Genomic DNA, 19,863 nt, shown 5'->3' on the forward strand with positions numbered 1-19,863 from the left:
TGTGCCTTGCTGACGATTGCGTCGATGACTTCCTGGATATATTTGTGGGCGGAGGTTTGAGAGTTCCCACACAGGTCATCAGTGGAGGCCAGCAAGGAGCCACTGCTGTAGAAATTGAGCGCGTGGTCCCTTTCAATGCTACCAGGAGTGAGTGCCCTCAGAGTTCCCGAGACACTAAATCCTGCAGAAGGTGGCATATTTGAATACCCCTTGATCATCACAGTCTTCAGCAACACTGATTCCTGCTCTTCTGCAGGTAGGACAAGCAGCTTCCATACACCCTGAGTTGAGCGAGGCATCTATGAATGACAGCTCTCTGTGGATCTCCCTCAACTTGCGGAGAAGGCACTGCCACCCCTTGATCTTAAGGGTTGTGCTCTTTCCTTGCTGAGCCAGGCACCCTTGGTGCATTCTTCTCCTTCTATCCTGCCTATAAGCAAAGAGCCAGACAGCAACATCACCATGTTCCTTATTCCTGATGGTCTCCTTACTGCGCTATCAAAGAGAGAGACATGAGGGTCAGCATACATCTTCGAAGGACCACTGTTGGCTACGCGGCTGACTCCAGTTGTCTCTCAAGGCCCCTTCACATGAGCTGCCAGCCAATCCAAGACCAAGGATTATCACTGGATCCCCGGCCAAAGGTGAGTGACGATGTGAGGGGAGTCACAGGGTGAGGAGTCGTGGTGAGGTGGTGGGAGTGATTCAGCAGCATGGGCAGGGGGCAGCTCTAAGTGCAACACCCCCCCCCCCCCCCCCCCCCCCACCACCACCACCACCACCAACATTGGGCCCCTTGATCAGGAACTCTGTGTGTTTGAATGGGGAACCTTCTCTTGAAAACTAGCGAACAACTCTGCATTGGTTTGACTGTTGAGTTCCTCACATGGCGAGCCCCCGACTCCCTGTTGGATTCATAGCAGCAATGCTGGGTTAAAACCCGTCATTGGGCATTAATTATGAGATGGGTGGCTCGTCCACGGAACTTCCCACCATGGATGTAATCGGGGTGGAGGTGGGAAGCCGGTAGGGTCCTCACCTGCCACCCTCCTACCTGATTGGATGTCACCCTGTCACTAACCACGTACTGGGGGAAGTACATTAAATTCCACCCTTATTCTAATGAAGCACACAAAACTAAAGTGAGATTTAATAAAACATTTTCAAATTTGGAAAATTTGTGACAGAGGTCTTAGAAAAAAAATAAAAATGTTCTGCATGGCTGATCGGTTGGGGGGAGGGGTCGTGAATGGAAATTGTCCTTTAAGAGGGTGAGAATAAAGATTAGGAGAATGTCCCTCATGTGGACAGTTGTTGGAGCCGCAGTGAGCAGTACAGCAGATAAACTGAAGCACAGGGATACACAGACCCTCTGTGACTTGTATTGTAGAACTGCACCAAATAAGTTGCACAGATACAATATATAATCAGCCTACTTTGATTCGGCAAGCTTCTAATATTTATCCCTCAACCAACATCCATTAAACTAACTATCTGGTCATTCCCACATTGCTGTTTCTGAGTCCTTGCTGTTCACAAGTTAGTCACTGCATTTCCCAACAGAGTACCCCTCAAGAAAAGCACTTCCTTCACCTGAAAGCATTTTGGACTGTCCTGAGGTTGTGAAAGTCACTACACATTATTGTTCTGAATTATAACATATTGTAGTTCACTGTGCAAACGCAAAGGGCAGCTGGCATTCTGGAGCTTGCTCAAGTTTCATATCTTGACATGGGGACGATCAGGGAAGTCCAGCAGCACTTTGTCATCCTTATAACAGAATACAATTGTGCAATAAATTATTTACAAGGTTATGAATGTGGATGGCATTAATGTGTTCAAATGACAATGAGATGCCCTTCTGTAGGCCTTATCCCCAATAGCTGGTGTTTGGTTATATGGGTGTGAATGATCCTCTGATACCTTGCTCACCTCATGGCCATTATTTACAAGTGACATTTCACAGAGAGATTCTTGTGGACTGTTCTACTATGTGGGGCATCATAACCATGCCAAGTTCCCACCCATGCACACTTCCAACAAACTGAAACAGGAATTTAAGTCGATTGCCTCTTTTTCATCTGATTTAAATGTTCCGGTGTCTCATCAGATCGGGACTCCACCGAGATGATGATTTTTGATTAGAATCACAGAACGTTATAAGACGAGAGGCAGCTCTTTGTGCTTGTGACAGATAGAGTCATAGAGGTTTGCTGCATGAAAACAGGCCCTCCAGCCCAACTTGTCCATGCCGCCTAGTTTTACCTCTAAGCTCGTCCCAATTGCCTGCATTTTGCCCCTAGCCCTTCTCCCCATCTTTCCCATATAACTGTCTAAATGTCCATTAAAAGACAAAACTGTACCCCTCTACTACTGCCTCTGGCAACTCATTCCAGATACTCACCACCCTCTGTGTAAAGAAATTGCCCTTCTGGATCTTTTGTATCTCTGCCCCCTCACCTTAAACCTATGCCCTCTATTTTAGACTCCCCTACCTTTGGGAAAAGATATTGACAATCTACCTTATCTATGCCCTCATTATTTTACAGACCTCTGTAAGATCACCCCTAAGCCTCCTACGCCCCAGGGAAAAAAGCCCCAGTCTACCCAGCCTCTTCTTATAATTCAAACCATCAAGTCCTGGTAGCATCCTAGTAAATCTTTTCTGCACTCATTCTAGTTTAATAATATCCTTTCTATAATGGGATGACCAGAACTGTCCACAGTACTCCAAGTGTGGCCTTAATAATGTCTTGTACAACTTCAGCAAGATGTCCCAACTCCTGTATTCAATGTCTGATCAATGGAACCAAGCATGCTGAATGCCTTCTTCACCACCCTGTCCCCCTGTGACTCCACCTTCAAGGAGCTATGAACCTGTAACCCTAGATCTCTGAAAGGTCTGTGCCATCAAGTCCCATTCCCCTGCTCCTTCCTCAGAGCTCTGAAAGTCTTCTTTTCAGGTCCCTGTGTTGAGTAATGTGGCGGAGGGATAGGTGTAACAACCTTCTCAGTCAGAACTGAGCAATCCAATCAGGTGAGAGGATCGGCGCACACCCGTAAGCATCCAAACTTGTAAGAAAAATCCTGATCCAACAAAAGCTTTTCCGAGAAATCACTTTCCTATTACACTGATAGCAAGGAAGACTTTTGTCAGAAAACTGCACACACATATGCTTCAATGTGCACATGCATCAGCTTCCACTGTGCTGTAGCATTCAATGACAGCTGCACGCTCTTTCTCAGTTGCCATGGAGATGCTATTTCTGCTCATGCCGAGCTCGAGCATCAACTCCTGGTCTTTTGGGATTTACAGTTTGCAGCTGACAGAGCCCTGCTCACTCGTTTCTTAAAACTAGGAGAAGGTCAAGTTAATGCCTTAGTTTGAGTTTCACATTCTCCGTGAATGCCATGGAATCATTTTGACAAGGATGAGATAAATTTAAGAGCAAGCTTGCTCAGTGGCACCGTTTCATTTTACGTTTACTGCCTTTGTCCCTTATCCTCCTCGGAGGAGGAATCTGGCCTCCCCTCAACATCCTTTTAGATGGGGTTTGGTTACACAGATGCTGCTCACCTGCTCATACCTTCCGCACCTGTAGCTGTTATTTAGAAGCAGCCCTTGACAGAGAGTCACAGGGGACTGTTCCACAATGTGGGGTATCATAACAAGATTGGGTCTTCATAAATGCACACTCTCAGCAATCTAGAAGAGATTTTTTAGCTGAGCGATCTACTCCCTGACCTAATTTCAATGCTCCTGCTGCTGGACGAGGCGAGGACCCCATCTCCTCAATGACTGCGCTCACTGAATCCTCGTAGGAGCACACCCCTACTTTCAATTACTGTTTATAAAGGCACCGATGAGCGGATCCACTTCCTTTTCATTAGAATCATAGGCTTGAATTTAACACGTGACTTGTGTCCACTTCAGTGGCAGCCAGCGTGAATCACAACCGCGCAGGGCCAGTGGGATTGACGAGGGCGAGCGCATGGCAGGCACCAGATCTAATGGCGGCCCGGTGTGAAATTTACAAGTGGCTTCTAGAGGCAGCTGAAGACACACGAGGAGCCAGAGCAAGCTAATAGTGGTAGTTCGAAGGTATACCAGGTGAGTGGGAAGTTCAGGCAGCAAGCCCCCCTCTCCCTTTCTCCAACCATTGTCTGCAAGCCCTGGTGGAGGTAACGACAGACAGGATGAACATCCTTTTGCCAAGGGATGGAAGGAGGAGGCCACTCCACCTCACCAAGAAGGCCTGGACAGAGTTGGCAGCTGTGGTCAGTGGGCACAACCTGGTCCGGCACACCTGGATCCAGTGCAGGAAAAGGTTCGGCAAGTGGTGAATTCTGCTTGGGCATTGTCCGATATGGGGTCTGAGGAAATGTTACAATCAGTTATACCATAGTTACAACCATAGTTACAATCAGTGTGCAGGAATCAGGGAATCTCAGAGCACACATCTGCCCACGTGTGTCAAAGCCAGAGAGAAGATCTTATGCCCTGGGTTAATCAAAGTGTGAGGTGTCCAAAGGGGTGGGAATGTTCACAGGCCTCACGTGGATGATCTGGGGAACAGCATGTTTTGTCACAGGAGGTAGAGGGTTGAGCACTTAATGGAGCTCGGCGCTTACTTGCAGGAGAAGCGCAGCCACAACTGCAAGGAGAGGTCTGCCATTGATGGTGGGGTGTCTATGTCTCACCTGGCAGTCCTCACCAGGGCTGGGAGCTGTGGAGCACAAGTGAGAGCATTGAAGGGGGTCATCAGATTGTGGAGATGTTGGCGTCTATGAGGAAAGGTTAGAGTACAGTGGGCTGAAGTGTGACAGGCTGAAAGTGAAAAAAAGTATGGGCATCCCATCTAATCACTGAACAACTGTAATGCCATTGATACTAATATGGGAGACACGGTAGCACAGTGGTTAGACCTGTTGTTTCATAGTGTCAGGGACTCGGGTTCAACTCCCAGCTTGGTCACTGTCTGGGCAGAGTCTGCACGTTCTCCCTGTGGCTGTGTGGGTTTCCTCCGGGTGCTCAGTTTCCTCCCACAAGTCCCGAAAGACGGACCTGTCGGGTGAATTGGACATTCTGAATTCTCTCTCAGTGCACCTGAACAGGCGTCGTAGTGTGGCGACGAGGGGATTTTCACAGTAACTTCATTGTAGTGTTAATATAAGCCCACTTGTGACACTAATAAAGATTATTATTATGAGATGTACCTGAGAAAGTGTCCAGTGACAATAGCACTATGCTACCGCCTCCCCTGGCGGGCCCTTGATGGCCACATTGGTACAATCAATGGCTCCCTGGATGCGGTGAACCTTGCAATAGCCGCAATGCCTCTGGCCTCCTCAGCCTGGCCTGAAATGAATGAATGTTATCACCCGCCTGAACAGTGCGGCTGTCATCAGCTTGACACAGCTGTTTACACAGTTTAGGTCCCACCACTCTCAAGTCCAGGGAGAAACCTGACCCTTTGTAAAAATTTTCGAAGTGTCACTGAATGGTGTGTTGGCATTGCCCCTAGCGTAAGCAAGAAACAGTCCCAATTCTCCACTTGCAGGAGCACTAAGACTCAAAATGGGAGAATTGCGGTTGCAATCAAGTTATCTCTTAATCTTTTAAACCCCAGCGGGTCCAAGCCTAGCCTGTCTAACATTTCCTCATAAGACAACCCACCCATTCCAGGTACTAGTTTGGTAAACCTTCTCTGAACTGCTTTCAACACATTGCCATCCTTCCTTAAATAAGGTAGCCAATACTGTACACAGTACTTCAAATGTGCTGTCACCAGTGCCCTGTGCAACTGCAGATAAGCTCCGTACTTTTATATTCAATTCCCCTCACAGTAAATGATAACATTTCTATTAGCTTTCTTAATTACTTGCTGTACCTGCAGACAAGCCTTTTGTGATTCATGGACTTGGACACCCAGATCCCTCTGCACCTCAGGTCCTCTTCACCACTTACCTTCCTGTCTATCTTTGGCTCATCAACAAATATGGCAGCCATCCCTCAATCCAATCCATTTATCTCAATTGTAAAATCCCAAATACGTAGTTCCCTTTTGAAAGTTTCTATTGAATCTGCTTTCACCACCTTTCCAGCAGAAAAGATTTTCTGCTTCTATTGCCAATTGCCTTTAATTTGTGTCCACTGGCTAATGGTCCTCCTGCCAATGGAAATACTTTCTCTTTCTCAAACTCTTCATAATTTTGAATAGGTCGATTAAAACTCCCCTGAGTCTACTCTGCCCCAGAAGATATAGAACAAATATACTATGAGACAGTCCAATCCCCTACTTTATAAAACTCATAAATAATATGTAAATGATGGAGAATTTAATTAACTCAACCTGACAACATGTGATCAATGCACTTTAATGCAAAATGCAGAGTGCTGCAGACCTTTTCATTTTTATTGTGCACATTAAGGAGTCCTGCATTTTGCAAAGTATTTTAATTATTTGTATAATGAAATGTTCATAATTGTGCAATACTTCTATTATTGTACACTTCACATTTATTTTGATGATTGTCTGTAACTTTGTCATGAATTAAATGAAAATTGAAATGACATGAAAATCGCTTATTGTCACGAGTAGGCTTCAATGAGGTTACTGTGAAAAGCCCCTAGTCGCCACATTCCGGCGCCTGTCCGGGGAGGCTGGTACGGGAATCGAACCATGCTGCTGGCCTGCTTGGTCTGCTGAATTAGGGTTTCCTGTTTTATTTTTTATCAACATCACAATTTGGCACATGCCTCCATGATGATTTTTCAATAGAATTATCTTTCCACAGACAAAAGTCCTAGCTTCTCCTATCTGTCCAGACAACAGTGGCCCCTCATCTCCGGCAATATTCTTGCAAGTCTCCTCTGCACCCTCCCCAAGGCCTTTCTGAAATGGGATGTCCATAAAGGATGGTCAACTTCCAAGATCTGGCCTGGAGTCTCCAGGAATTGAAGACCAAACTCCAGCATTGTGCCACCCTGGAGAAATATCAGAAGGGACATTAAAAAACAGAGCGGCTGGGATTTTCTGCTCCCGTCCACGTTGGGCGGGTTCGGCAACGGGAATGGAAAATATTGCTAGAAGTGCAAAGTTGTGTTTTACGTCGCCGATTGTCCCGACCCCACCCACCAATGACACGGCGCGTTTTCTGACATTAAATGTCGGAAACATCATTTGATTACATTACCATATCGCTCTCAGATTGCTGCGCCTGAATCATTGCTGCCCCCCCCCCCCCACTGATAAAGTCCATCCACGTCAGCGCAATGGCACGAATCACGAATGGTCTCACAAGGTGAGCAGCCCTTCCGGGGGAGTTCAGATGAGCGCACAGCTCAGATGGGGAAGTAAGCCATGCCTGGTCACTGCCCCTGGGCACTGCTAGGGAAGAGTACCAAGGGGCAGTGCCAAGGGGGGATGCCCGGGGTTCCAGGGTGAACTGCTTTGCTCTCTCTGTGCCCTGATGGTGCCCTAATCATTGGCTCTCTAAGTTGGTGGGGGGCGGGCGAATCAGAGGCAGCCTTGCCAGCGATACATAGAATCATAGAATTTACAGTGCAGAAGGAGGCCACTCAGCCCATCGAGTCTGCCCCGGCTCTTGGAAAGAGCACCCTACCCAAGGTCAACACCTCCATCCTATCCCCATAACCCAGTAACCCCACCCAACACTAACGGCAATTTTGGACACTAACGGCAATTTAGCACGGCCAATCCACCTAAACTGCACATCTTTGGGTTGTGGGAGGAAACCGGAGCACCCGGAGGAAACCCACGCACACACGGGGAGGATGTGCAGACTCCACACAGACAGTGACCCAAGCCGGAATCGAACCTGGGACTCTGGAGCTGTGAAGCAATTGTGCTATCCACAATGCTACCGTGCTGCCCTTTACGTTATGGGGCACAATCGTTGGAGGTTGGTTTTCCAAAGTTACAGAGTATACAATGGAGAAAGCTGTCATCACTGTGGGCGGCTTCAACGCTGCCTTGCCTGCCTGCCATCGGCTTTTGCCGATTTCCCTGAAAGTCTTGCCCAACTTTTAAAAACAAATTACTTGAACATTTCTAATTTACCAGGCGTAAAAATACTGAAAATGGTAAGGAAAAAGGCCGTTTGAATACAGTTAAGCAGTATCCAATTGGGGTATGAGTCTTTTTGCTTTACCATTGGTCTAGGAAGGCAGCGTGTCACAAGGTTGGATGTTTTGGTCGGCGGATGAGTGGAGCACTGGGGCAAATCATGTGATGAAATCTCCAGGAATATCTGTCATCACAGTTGACAATCCTGGATGTCCAGAATTAGATACTACACTCCTGCAGAGACCCAGCCAGTGATTTCTAAAGGTGCAGCGTAACATATTTACTTTTATACTCTGTGCCTATATTAATGAAGCCGAGGATTTCATGTGCTTTGATAATAGGCTTATGGACTTATCCTATCCAATTTCAAGATTATTATGTGCAAACATCATTTAAAATTGGGCCATTTAGTGTCCACTAACTCTCTCATTCTTCTTTATTCATGGTTTCCATTTTTGTAGATGCTAAAACTAGCTAATGAAATCTCAAGTGAGGCATGGTTAGGAAAACTGCTTTGCAGTAATTGGAGGTTGGGGTTGAAATAGGGAACTGACACAGGATAGACAGCGAGCACAGTGTTGCACCTGGCCTGTTCAAAATTTAATGGGTGGGATTCTCCGACACCCACCGAGCCGGAGAATCGTCGGGGGGCGGTGTGAATCCGGCCCCGCCGCAGGCTGCCAGATTCTCCGGCATCGGTTTTTCAGCGGGGGCGGGAATTGCGCTGTGCCGGTCACGGGCCGTTGGCAGCAGCCCCCCTGGTGATTCTCTGGCCACTGATGGGCCGTGCGGCTGCCCGTTTTCGGTGGGTCCCACCGGCGTAAAATACACCAGGTCCGTACCGGCGGGACCTGGCTCTGCGGGCGGCCCACGGAGTCCTCTGGGGGGCGCGGGGACATCTGGCACCGCGGGGGCCCCCACGGTGGCCTGGCCCGCAATCGGGGTCCACCAATCCATAGGCGGGCCGGTGCTGTGGGCCACTCTTTCCCTCCGTGCCGGCTGCTGTCAACCTTTGCCATGGCCGGCGTGGTGAAGAACCCCCTTGCACATGCGCTGGGATGACGCCAGCATATGCTGGCACTCCTGCGCATGTGCCAGCTCGTGCCAGCCGGCGGAGGCCCTTCAGCTCCGGTTGGCGCAGCGACAAGCCCTTCTGCGCCGCTTGGCGCGCGCCAACCCTGCCGGTGCCGGCCTAGCCCCTGAGTGGTTCACGCCACTTCTCGGCGCCAGTACGGCCATCTCCGCCAGGTAGAGGAGAATCCTGCCCAGAACCTCTGCGGGCAAACATTGCAGAACACAATGGCGGGATTCTCTGACCCTCCGCGCCGGAATCGCGCCCGATGCGGGGGCGGAGTATCGCCGTTGATGCCGAAAATCTGGCTCGACGGCACTTCCGCTATTCTCCGCAGACCTGCCAGTCCCACGTGCGCAGTCGACGCGGCGCCGGTTGGGGGCCATTGGAACAGGCCCCCGCGGCGATTCCCTACGGTCGACCGGCTGAACTCCCTCCGGCGGGGTTTACATCTGGTACCACCCGGCGGGAGCTGGGACCCGTGGGCGCGGTGGCGGTCCTGGTGGGGGGGGGGGGGGTAGGTATCTGACTCTGTGGGTTTACAGGGGTGATTCCTGGCGCTTGTAGCTCTAAGAACGACCCTGCCATCGAACGGGACCCTATTTTCATTCTGACCTTGGTGGGTACTTTCAGTCCTGCAGTGGGGAGATCTGCATTTTTAAATGGCATCCTGATCTCTTGATCCCCCCATGTGGCCCCAGACCCCTCCCTGCTCCCACCCCCCCCCCCCCCCCCCCCCCCACCCCAACCTCATAAGAGCAAGGCACACCCGGGACCGACCTCTGGTGCGGGCAAAATGCCACCTTAGCACCGCCAGCCTGGCACTCTGGCAATGCCCCTTCATGCCTGGAAATGCCACTCAGGAAACCTGGCAGTGTCACAGGTGGCATCAGCACCACCACTTTGACCAGAGGCCAACCACCCGGGGGCCTCCAGTCACCTAGGAGAATCCCCAAGTGCTATTCCGTTTGTGGAGATCAGTGCTAAACAGCACCCAGCTGGGCTTTCCTTGGCAAAGGGGTTTGATCCCGGGTGCTGGTTAGATCCGGGTGCTCACTTAGATAAGCAAATGTGGGTCCCCTTCCATTGTGGGCAGGATCCAGATTGCGATGTCTCGTGAGATCCTGCTTGTGTCCCGAGTTGGGAGTGACACAGCCGTTAGATTGCGCAATAGTCTCATTAATGGTAGCCATGGAAAAAAAAAACACCTGGTTGACTGAGGTCTTTTGGGAAAGGAAACCTACCATCTGCCATCCTTACCTGGTCTTGCCTGCATATGATTCGAGATCCATGGCAATGTGGTTTATTCTTAACTGTCCTCAGTTCAAATACAGTTAAGGATGGGCAACAAATGCTGACCTTACCAGTGACACCCGAATCCCATTAAATAATCATTTTAAAAGCTGCTACAAAGGGAATGGGGTTAAAATTCACCCTTCTTTCAATCAACTCCTGCTGCACTTCATGATGATACAACATTGACAGTGTTATCTAAAGGCAATTAGAACCATTTACTTGCCCCCTAATGAGGGCTGTAAGTTGTTCATACTCATAATAATTGCATCTCATTATAAATGTCACTCACAGGACAATTGTCCCATTGGGTGAGTGAGAAATCTACTTCAAAGCTATCCCAAAGCAACAAAACGTTTGCATGCTCCTTTTGTCATTACTTCAGTGTTGAGGAAATGCGTGAATTCCTATGGTCTTGTGACGACATAGTGCTTGTAACAAAGATCTGCATAAAGTCAAAACCACTCGCAAGTGATTCAAATCCTTCTCTGTCCTTCCTTTAAAAACATCAACTCCAGCCCACTTTCTAAGGACACGTGGCTACTTGCTTCAAACAACAGGCTGGAATCCAACCACGGGAATAGCAGTGAATGGCACAAACACTAATCGCCGGTTGAGTTATCCCCACTCCCTAGTTGAACTGGGCCCACTTGTCACCTGATTCTGGCCCTTCTTTTTCTTCTTCTTCTTGCCCCAGCAACCTGAGCTCTCGCTGTCCTTCCCGTTGCTGTCACTGCAAAGAAGCCCTTCGAACTCATCCGTCCCCATCTGCTGTCCCTGGGCCGTCTCCGCTGCCAGACGATAAGAAAGGTTCCTCAAGATGCAGACGCAGTTCTCAATCGTCTAGGAGTAGGAAACACAGATCAAAGTAAATCACATTGCGTTACAGGGATAGAAAGCACAAGAGGCCATTCGATCCACACTGCCCATGCTAGTTCTTTGAAAAGGCTGCCCAATTCGCCCCACTTGACTTACTCTTTCCCCATAGCTCTGCAAGTATGTGCTTTGCAGATATGTATCTTTTCAGGTATCTGTCCAGTGCTCTTTGGAAAGCTACTATTCAAGTACAGAATTTTGCTTGTTATAATTTTGTCTTCAACGTTTGTGAACTTACTGTGAGCCAGAAATTGTTGTAACAGGTCACTTGTGCTAGAAAGGATAATTGGCAGTCGTGAACGGGCTTTTAACGCTTGAAATGAAAAGAAAACTTCCTGTGCCATTTTTAATGGTTAATTAATGAGCAAATATAGCAAGTTCCTTAAACAAAAGGGAGACTGAGGTTGAGGTGCAGTTTTCACACAGCTAACAGCACCATGGACAGCAATGTTTCGATATTCACATCTAACTGTTCCTTGCCTGAGATTGCAGTTATCCATATTTAAAGGCGAGGGCCACAGTCTTGTTGATTTGACAGCAGGTTCAGGCCAATAATTGTGTCGCAAAATGCTGCCAATCGTTAAAATGCAAGTTGTTCATTCTGGGCCAACAGAGGCAGCATGTCAATGTTCAATTATTTATTTTTCCTGCCTTCAATTGACCAGTCCCCCCTTGTCTCCCTTGACTGATGCTGGGGCACAGTCCCACAGGTACAGTCCCCACTGATGGTGGGTGGAAAAACCATCATCCGTTGTAAGAGGGTGAAACATTACCGTCGGATATCCTCCAGAAGATTTTGGGTGTGAGCTGCTGGATAGAGTAGGGTTTACGCGCAGGTCAGGGTGAGGGTGGTGAATGTTTAAATGAGCCGGCGGCTGAAACTGTGCAACAGGGGGCCACAGCTGTCAGTGAGGCTGGTATCTGTGAACCCTGCACCAGTTTCATTTCCTCAATAGGTGAGACCTGTAGCAAAATATAAGACTTGGATTTCTTGCATGTTCCTGTGAACCATCTTGCATGCTATCGAACAAAATCAGACCCCTGGGCTTCAGGCCTTGGATCAATTACATCCCAAAAGCAAATGGAAGTTTGTGAACAAATGGCACCTGTCATGTGACAGCACCTTTAAGAAATGGGTGTTTATAAATAGGTATGTATAGAAGTATCTGTAGTGAGAATACCTTTAAGAAATGGGTGTTTATTACTGCAGTGATGTCAGAGAGTGGGTGGAGCTGGGCTGTCTGTCAGCTTTTTACTTTCATTTTAGACTGTTTGCTGTAGGGTGTGTTTTAGTTTCGTTTTCAGAGCTGGGTCTCTGCGGTCACAGCCAGAAGATGTATGAGTCTCTCTCTCTGTAATCTAAAGACTGTAAATCGATCCTTTGGTGATTTAAAACTAATAACTGCTCTCAGTAGTGACTTTAACCTGATGTGCTACTGTTGAAAGTTTTTTTTGAAGTCTTATGGATGTTAAAAGGACAGCTTAAGGATTACTTAGTGTTGTATTTTTGGCAGTTGTATTTCAATTAATGGTTGCTAAGATATTCACTGTATGTTTTAAAAAGGTTACCTTGAGTTCATAAAACAAACATTGTTTTGCTTTAAAAAATATTTTTCCATTTCTGCTGTACCACACCTATAGAGTGGGTCATGTGCTCCCCGTACCACAATCTATTAAAAGTTGTGGGTCAGGTGAGCACGCGGCAGGGCACCCAGGTCAGCCACCGCTCACCACCCGCTACCTGGTCCCACCCCCATCCCTCTTCATCGCAACCCATCTAGACAGAACGTTAGGCCATGTAAGGCTAAAACGTTCGACAGCAATTAAGTTAACATGGGTGAGGCATATAGTGTTAGGGGCTAGAACACAGTTATTGTACATAGATACATAGAAGATAGGAGCAGGAGGAGGCCTTTTGGCCCTTCGAGCCTGCTCCGCCATTCATCACGATCATGGCTGATCATCCAACTCAATAGCCTAATCCTGCTTTCTCCCCATAGCCTTTGATCCCATTCTCCCCAAGTGCTATCTCCAGCCGCCTCACCATTGCACTGTCACCAATAAACACATGTTCACTGACGTTCCGAGCTGCCTCGGCCCTCTGTCCGTAGAGTGTGGAATGGGCTGGGTGCAGAGGGTGTGCCATTTGGGCGGGGTGGGGGGGGGGTAGGAATGTGGTGGGTCCACATGCTGTCTGACCGATCACAGCTCACTGCGGCACCCGGCCCTGATCCAAACCCCCCCCCCCCCCAGAAGGACTGTGGCCTGGGGCCCGTGTAATCGTATCAGGTTTGCTGGTTCCTCCAATCCTAAGCAACCAAAGACACTCGAGTTGCTGTGTCGTGCATTATTTGAGTTGGCAGTCATTACCCTGACTATCTTTTGCTCCTGGGTATCAAAGAATACCTTCCTCTGCTCCTTAATGCCATTGTGAAGTACTTGCACAGCCTCACCCTTGAGTCTGAGGCCTCTTGATTCTAGATGCACTGGTTTTTAAAAGAGGATGCAGACTTATGCTTGAAGTGCACAGAATTATTGCACTTTAAAGGTAAGCTCAAAATAAGTGCAGTGATTCTGATGTTAATGCTCATTAGCATTATTTAAACGAGGGATGCACTGTCAGCATGCTGCTATGCTTTGCTGCTTCTATTTAATTATACGGAAAATATATTTAACTATTAGATTTAGTTTTGTGTTACAATCTGACTGCATGACATGTATGGCTTCTCACAGTGGACAACAGTGTTCCGGGAATCTCAAATGGTCTCTCCTGTATTATAATGGAAGGAATGGATTAAAATTAGCCCAAAGGGATTCTCTCTCATTCACAAAATTATAGAGATGACACTTAAGTTCAAAAGATATTGGGCGGGATTCTTCAGTCCGCCAGCCACGTGTTCCTCAGCGCCCTTGCCGACAGCGGGATTCTACCTTCCTGCCGCCTGCCAATGGGATTTCCCATTGTGGCCACCCCTTGCCGCCAGGAAGGCCACGGGTGTGGGTGCGCTGCCGGCGCAACGGAGAATCCCGTCGGTGGAGAATCCCGCTGAGCGTGTCCGCAATGGAGAATGCTCATGTTCTTCACAGGGAAGTTAAAATAAATTTGAAAATGCCCGATTGCAATCCTGATTGTGTTGTGGTTACACACAATCGAAGACAATAATAAAGATATTTTAAACATGATTCATATCCTGCCATTTGTTCGTATTTTTTCACAAGACGCTGTCTTCTGAAGATAACGTGTATTCATTAAGAATAATTTTGGGTTACAAATAAATCTTTTGGAGGTGAAATGATATTTTTGTGCTCAGTGTCTCTGCAATCAAACCACCCTGACCCCCTCGACCCCAGATTCTCATCAGTTCTGCTGCACAAGGCAAAATGAAATCTGAAAGTGGCCATACCTTGCTGTCAATCTCGCTGCTCCCCAGAGCGGATTGAATCACATACAGCAACGCGTCGGTGAGGCCGTCGCACTCTCTCATCCTTCTCCGTGCCTCCTCGCCCGCAGAGCTCACATTCCTGCAAAGGGGGCACAGAATACGGGTCAGTAGCAACCCCATACTTGTATGCATGCTCCTATGATTCTTCTCCTGGGAGTTGCTCGCAGCAGAATCCTGCGAATTAATCTACAATTCCTGAAGGCTCGAGGACAATCGTAGCATGTTGCCAATGTAGACGGTGAGACGTTTAACCCAAGTAGCTCCCTTGGTTGGTAATTTCCAGAAAGACTGTCATGGAGCACAGGGCAAGTAATACATTTCCCACAGCAGAGTTAAAGATGTCAGAGCAATTTGGGGCGGAGACAGATGTTGTAGCCTTCGCCTCATTGATCGCCCGAAGGCGGATCCTGTTAGGGTGGTGATCAACCTCTCCACCCTGTGCCGTGGCGTGGTGGGGGACCTGCTGGAATTCGTTGACTCTTGAGAAGGTCAAATTTGTACTGAGCGGAAAGATGGAGGGGTTCTACAATTCATGGGCGTTATTCATTATGCAATTTCGGGAATTGGATTACATCGAACATGGGGGGGGGGGGGGGGCTGGGAGGGTTGGGGAGAGAGGGACTGTGTGAGTTAATGGTGACTATGAGTGATTCCTAATTCCTTTTTGTCATTTGTTTCTGTTAACATGCGGGGTAATGTTTGGGGATTTGGTGGGAGGATGGGATTGTTGTTATTGATATGGGGATTGACATTGCATTCGTTATTGATTGTTTATTGTTGGGTGTAAATTTGGGAGAAAGTGTGAAAAAGGAGGAGAGTAAAAAGATTTAAAAAATGTATATATATATTCGTTTGAAAATAGTTTATTAAAATATAGCATAGCTTCATTATGCCTGATAGGTTCTCCACTGTAGATGGAGTTACTCTGATGCATTAATGAATAGTTGCCTCTTAAACTGAGGCTTAAATTGGTGTTTGATGAGCCATCAATTGAACGCGAGACGAGTTGCTACTTTTGTACACAAAAGTTAGGCTTTAATAAGCTAGAACGTAGCCCTGCGGTCGACTACAATAAATGGACGACAGCAGGGCGTTCTGACTATTTATACCTCGGTATGGAGGCGTGGTTAACTCAGCCTCTCGACCAATCGGAGAGCCGTCGCATGACTGGTCTCAACCAATCGGTTGAGAGGCACATGACCGACCAGGGCCACTGGTAAGTCGGTGTTCTGCACCAATGGCAGACAGCTATGCAAATCATACCACCACAGTGTTCAAGGTTGAAGACTAAACGATTACGTATGTAAGTGCAAATATTATCCTGAAGCACTGTCCATGGTTGGGTCCTGAAGACAGAATCATCAACACCTTTTGCCCAAAAACAAAGCGTAAAGGTTTGCAACATTGAGGTTATTAAAATATTCATACCCATCATTTGACTAGCAGTGTTGTGCCATGGCTCTTTTCCTTAGAGTTATATTACTTATTATTGCTGATGTATGAACTGACTCTGAAGTGATTCAGCCTTAAATCCCCAGGAAGCTATTGAAAAGCGGAAACAACTGTGGCTTTGAACAGCCTAATGTGTCTCAAAAGAAATCTATAATACTTCAGAGCAAAAAACTGTGTGGGATGTATTTCTTTGTGTTGTTCCCACCTGGGCTTGGCATTTGCAGGTAAAAGGGCAGTTATCCTTCCGTCAAAATCTCCCGAAATAAAAGACGTTCCTTGACTTCAAAATTAATGTAAACTTTGAACCCAAAATTAAATCTTTAATTTTTGCACCAGTGGGCATCAATGCTTGCAACAAGAATTGCCGAGCTAGGATCTCCTTGTAAGAGAAGCAGGTACCATATCGCTTTAATCAAGGGTCTGAGCGATCTCCTGGACCAACTCCAATCAGGTTGGAGAGGATTTTCCCAATTTCTTTCCCCCTAATTCGACTGAATTTTATATTTGTTTTCTTGACTTACCCAGAAGATCACACAGTTTTTGGGTGGGATGGGGAGTGTGTACATTGTGATGAACATTACAGTTGTGTGGGACAAGCTGGAAAAACCCGAGCAGTGGTGGGCCATCTGCGACCTGGGCACTACATGCGACTCATGTGGGTTCTGAGTGCGTCCCACAAGACATTTTGTTGACCAAGCGCCCACGCACAGGGTTGCCACATTCTACTGATTTCCGGCCGTATATGCTATGGCTGAAGTGATATGGACGTAAAACAAAACAAATAAAGTGAGTTGCACACAACATTGACTGTGAGAGCCACTGTGTTCAAAGAGTAAATATTTATTTTGTTTTTACCATTTGAAGTTGATCGTCCAATTAATATATACATTAATATTAATATGTAAATGATTAGGTATTTTCTATAACTCATTTTGAAATATTCAGCATGTATTAAATGTATTAATCTGTTCATGGAGTCATGGTTAGTGAACAAGACTGATTTCAATCTTGTGGTCCACTGATTTGAAGGAGGGCTCATCATGCAGCCCACTCACTAACCGAGGAGGCCCATCACTGAACCAGAGAGTCTTTTCCTTGTTCGTGTGGATCTTCTTTTCAGTAGTTGGGATCGACTGATGCTTATGGCAGTAGAAACTGTCATGCACTCTCCACAATTTGATTCACTCCGCATAATAAAAGGAAGTGCTGAAAACACTGGTTGCAGCAAAGTGCTACGAGCCCTGACAACATCTCAGCTGCAGAAGGCTTGCGTTCCAGAAGTATCTGCACCTCAAGCTTCAACAGCTACAGCAGAGCCACAAAACTAGTATTCCCCAAAAATGTGAAACATTGCTCAGGTACGTCCTCTCCACAAAACGTAGGTCAAAGCTGGTCAATTATCACCCATCAGCCTACTCTCAATCATCAGCAAACTGACGGAAGGTGTCACTGACAGCAATAGCTGAGCCCTAATGCTCAGTTTGAGTCCCCCCATGAAACCCTGCTCCAGAACTTGTTGCAATCTTGTTCTAAGTATGGACAAAAGAGACAGATTCTAGATATGAGATGTGAGTGACTGGCCTGGACATCAAGACAGCATTTGACCGAGTGTAACATGAAAGTGTCCTAGCAAAAGTCAATTGGAATCGCGAGGGGAGAATCTCCATTGGTTGCAGTAGTGCCGAGCTCAAAGGAAGATGATTGAGGTTGTTCTAGATCATTCACCTCAATCCCAGGACATTGTTGCAGGAATTCCACAAGCCCAGCTATCTTCTGCTGCTTCATCAAACACATTCCCTCTTTCATAAAGTCAGAAGTGGGGCTCTTTACTGATGACTGTACAATGTTCAGCACTATTTGTGACTCCTCAGATACTAAATCAGTCCAAGCCCATTTGCGGCAAGACTTAGACAATGTTAAGAGTTGGGCTGTTAAATGGCAAGTATAACTCATGCCACATTAGTGCCAGGTAATGATCTTCTCCAACAGGAGGGAATCTAACCACCTCCCCTTGATGTTCAACAGCATTACCATCATTGAATCCCCCATCACCAACATGCTGGCAGGGGTTAACATTGATCAGAAGCTTAACTGAACCAGCTTCATGAAGACTGGGGCTAAAATAGTAAGTTAGAGGCTCGGAATTTGGCCGCAAGTAACTCACCTCACCAAAGCCTGTCTATCATCAGAGAGGCACAAGTTAGGAATGTGATGGAACATTCTCCATTTACCTGGATAAGTGTAGCTCCAAAAACACACAAGGAGGACAAAATAGCCCACTTCATTGGCACTCCATCCAACAGCTTAAACATTCATTCCGTTTACCACTGGTACACAGTGGCAGTAGTGTGTAGCACCTACGCAATGTGCAGCAGTAACATACCCAACTTCATTCAACAGCACCTTCCAAAACATGCAATCTCTGCACTTTGAGGACAAGGGCAGTTTGACCTGCAAATTCCCCTCAAAGCCTCACACCATCCTGACTGGAACCATATCACTGGTTTTTCACTGTCACTGCTCAAACTTAGTTTCTAAAGGCACTGTGGGTTAATGTACACTACATGGACTGCAGCGGTTCAAAAAGGTGGCTCACCACCCTCTTGTCAAAGGCAGATAGGGATGAGCAACCAATTCCCGTTGTGCTAACGGCGCTCACATCCCATAAATAAGAACATAAAAACATAAGAACATAAGAATTAGGAGCAGGAGTAGGCCATCTGGCCCCTCGAGCCTGCTCCGCCATTCAATGAGATCATGGCTGAACTTTTGTGGACTCAGCTCCACTTTCCGGCCCGAACACCATAATCCTTAATCCCTTTATTCTTCAAAAAACTATCTATATTTACCTTTAAAACATTTAATGAAGGAGCCTCAACTGCTTCACTGGGCAAGGAATTCCATAGATTCACAACCCTTTGGGTGAAGAAGTTCCTCCTAAACTCCAAAATTAATGACATAAGAACAATAATCTGGTCTAGATCTTCCCTTTGCAAGGAAACGATGGATATACCAAGCAGTAAATGTATTTTATTTAAAGGTATAACTTGATAAAGCTAAATTTGCAATTCCGTAACAATACTATAACCAGCAGGTCTACAGTGAAGGCCTACCCATCTGTGAAAACTCTCTCAAGTGACATTCCTTAGATTCAGTGAGTAAACCAATTAATTCTGTACCAAGCTTCAATGGCTGCCTGTTCAAACAGATGTTACGTTCTACCAACCTTCTTTTTACAAATGTCTGAGCTCCGTGACAGTTCTTTCTCAGTGGGAAGCTATTCATGACACAAATATGATTCTGTGACAATGTGCCTAAGTGGAATTTGTAAACAATTATTAAGATACTCTACTCACATCATCCACCGTGCCAGCCAACTGCTCAACTGTGTCTGAGCCGCATGAGCAGCTTTGTTCCTCACTCTGCTTCCCTGTGCCCGATGCCAGCTGAGCGCAGACTGCACGGAATAGCTGAGCTGGCGGAGGGTGGCCAACCCGTCTGGAGGGATGCATTGTGGGCCAGGAGACGTGTTTCGGATCCTTTGATCCATGCCCACGTCCGCTTTGTCAGGTCTCGAAAGCAGCAACTGCTCCGAGCTGCCAGATTAAGACCCGATTTGCTTCACTTGGTCAGGGCA

General features: G+C 47.1%; 1 protein-coding gene across 8 annotated transcripts in view; it reads right to left on the minus strand.

Moving 5' to 3' along the window:
- LOC119965900 (catenin delta-2-like) overlaps positions 1 to 19,863 on the minus strand; it is a 1,408,928-nt gene that overhangs the window by 116,855 nt on the left and 1,272,210 nt on the right. For all 8 annotated transcript variants that reach the window (XM_038796885.1, XM_038796882.1, XM_038796883.1 and 5 more), the window contains 2 exons: positions 14,736 to 14,853; positions 11,113 to 11,298 (listed from right to left, as the gene is read on the minus strand). In XM_038796885.1, coding sequence (XP_038652813.1) covers positions 11,113 to 11,298; positions 14,736 to 14,853 — 304 coding nt within the window. The remainder of the gene's footprint in view (positions 1 to 11,112; positions 11,299 to 14,735; positions 14,854 to 19,863) is intronic.

The sequence above is a fragment of the Scyliorhinus canicula genome, chromosome 5 (assembly GCF_902713615.1).
Source record: "Scyliorhinus canicula chromosome 5, sScyCan1.1, whole genome shotgun sequence".
Classification (NCBI taxonomy): domain Eukaryota; kingdom Metazoa; phylum Chordata; class Chondrichthyes; order Carcharhiniformes; family Scyliorhinidae; genus Scyliorhinus; species Scyliorhinus canicula.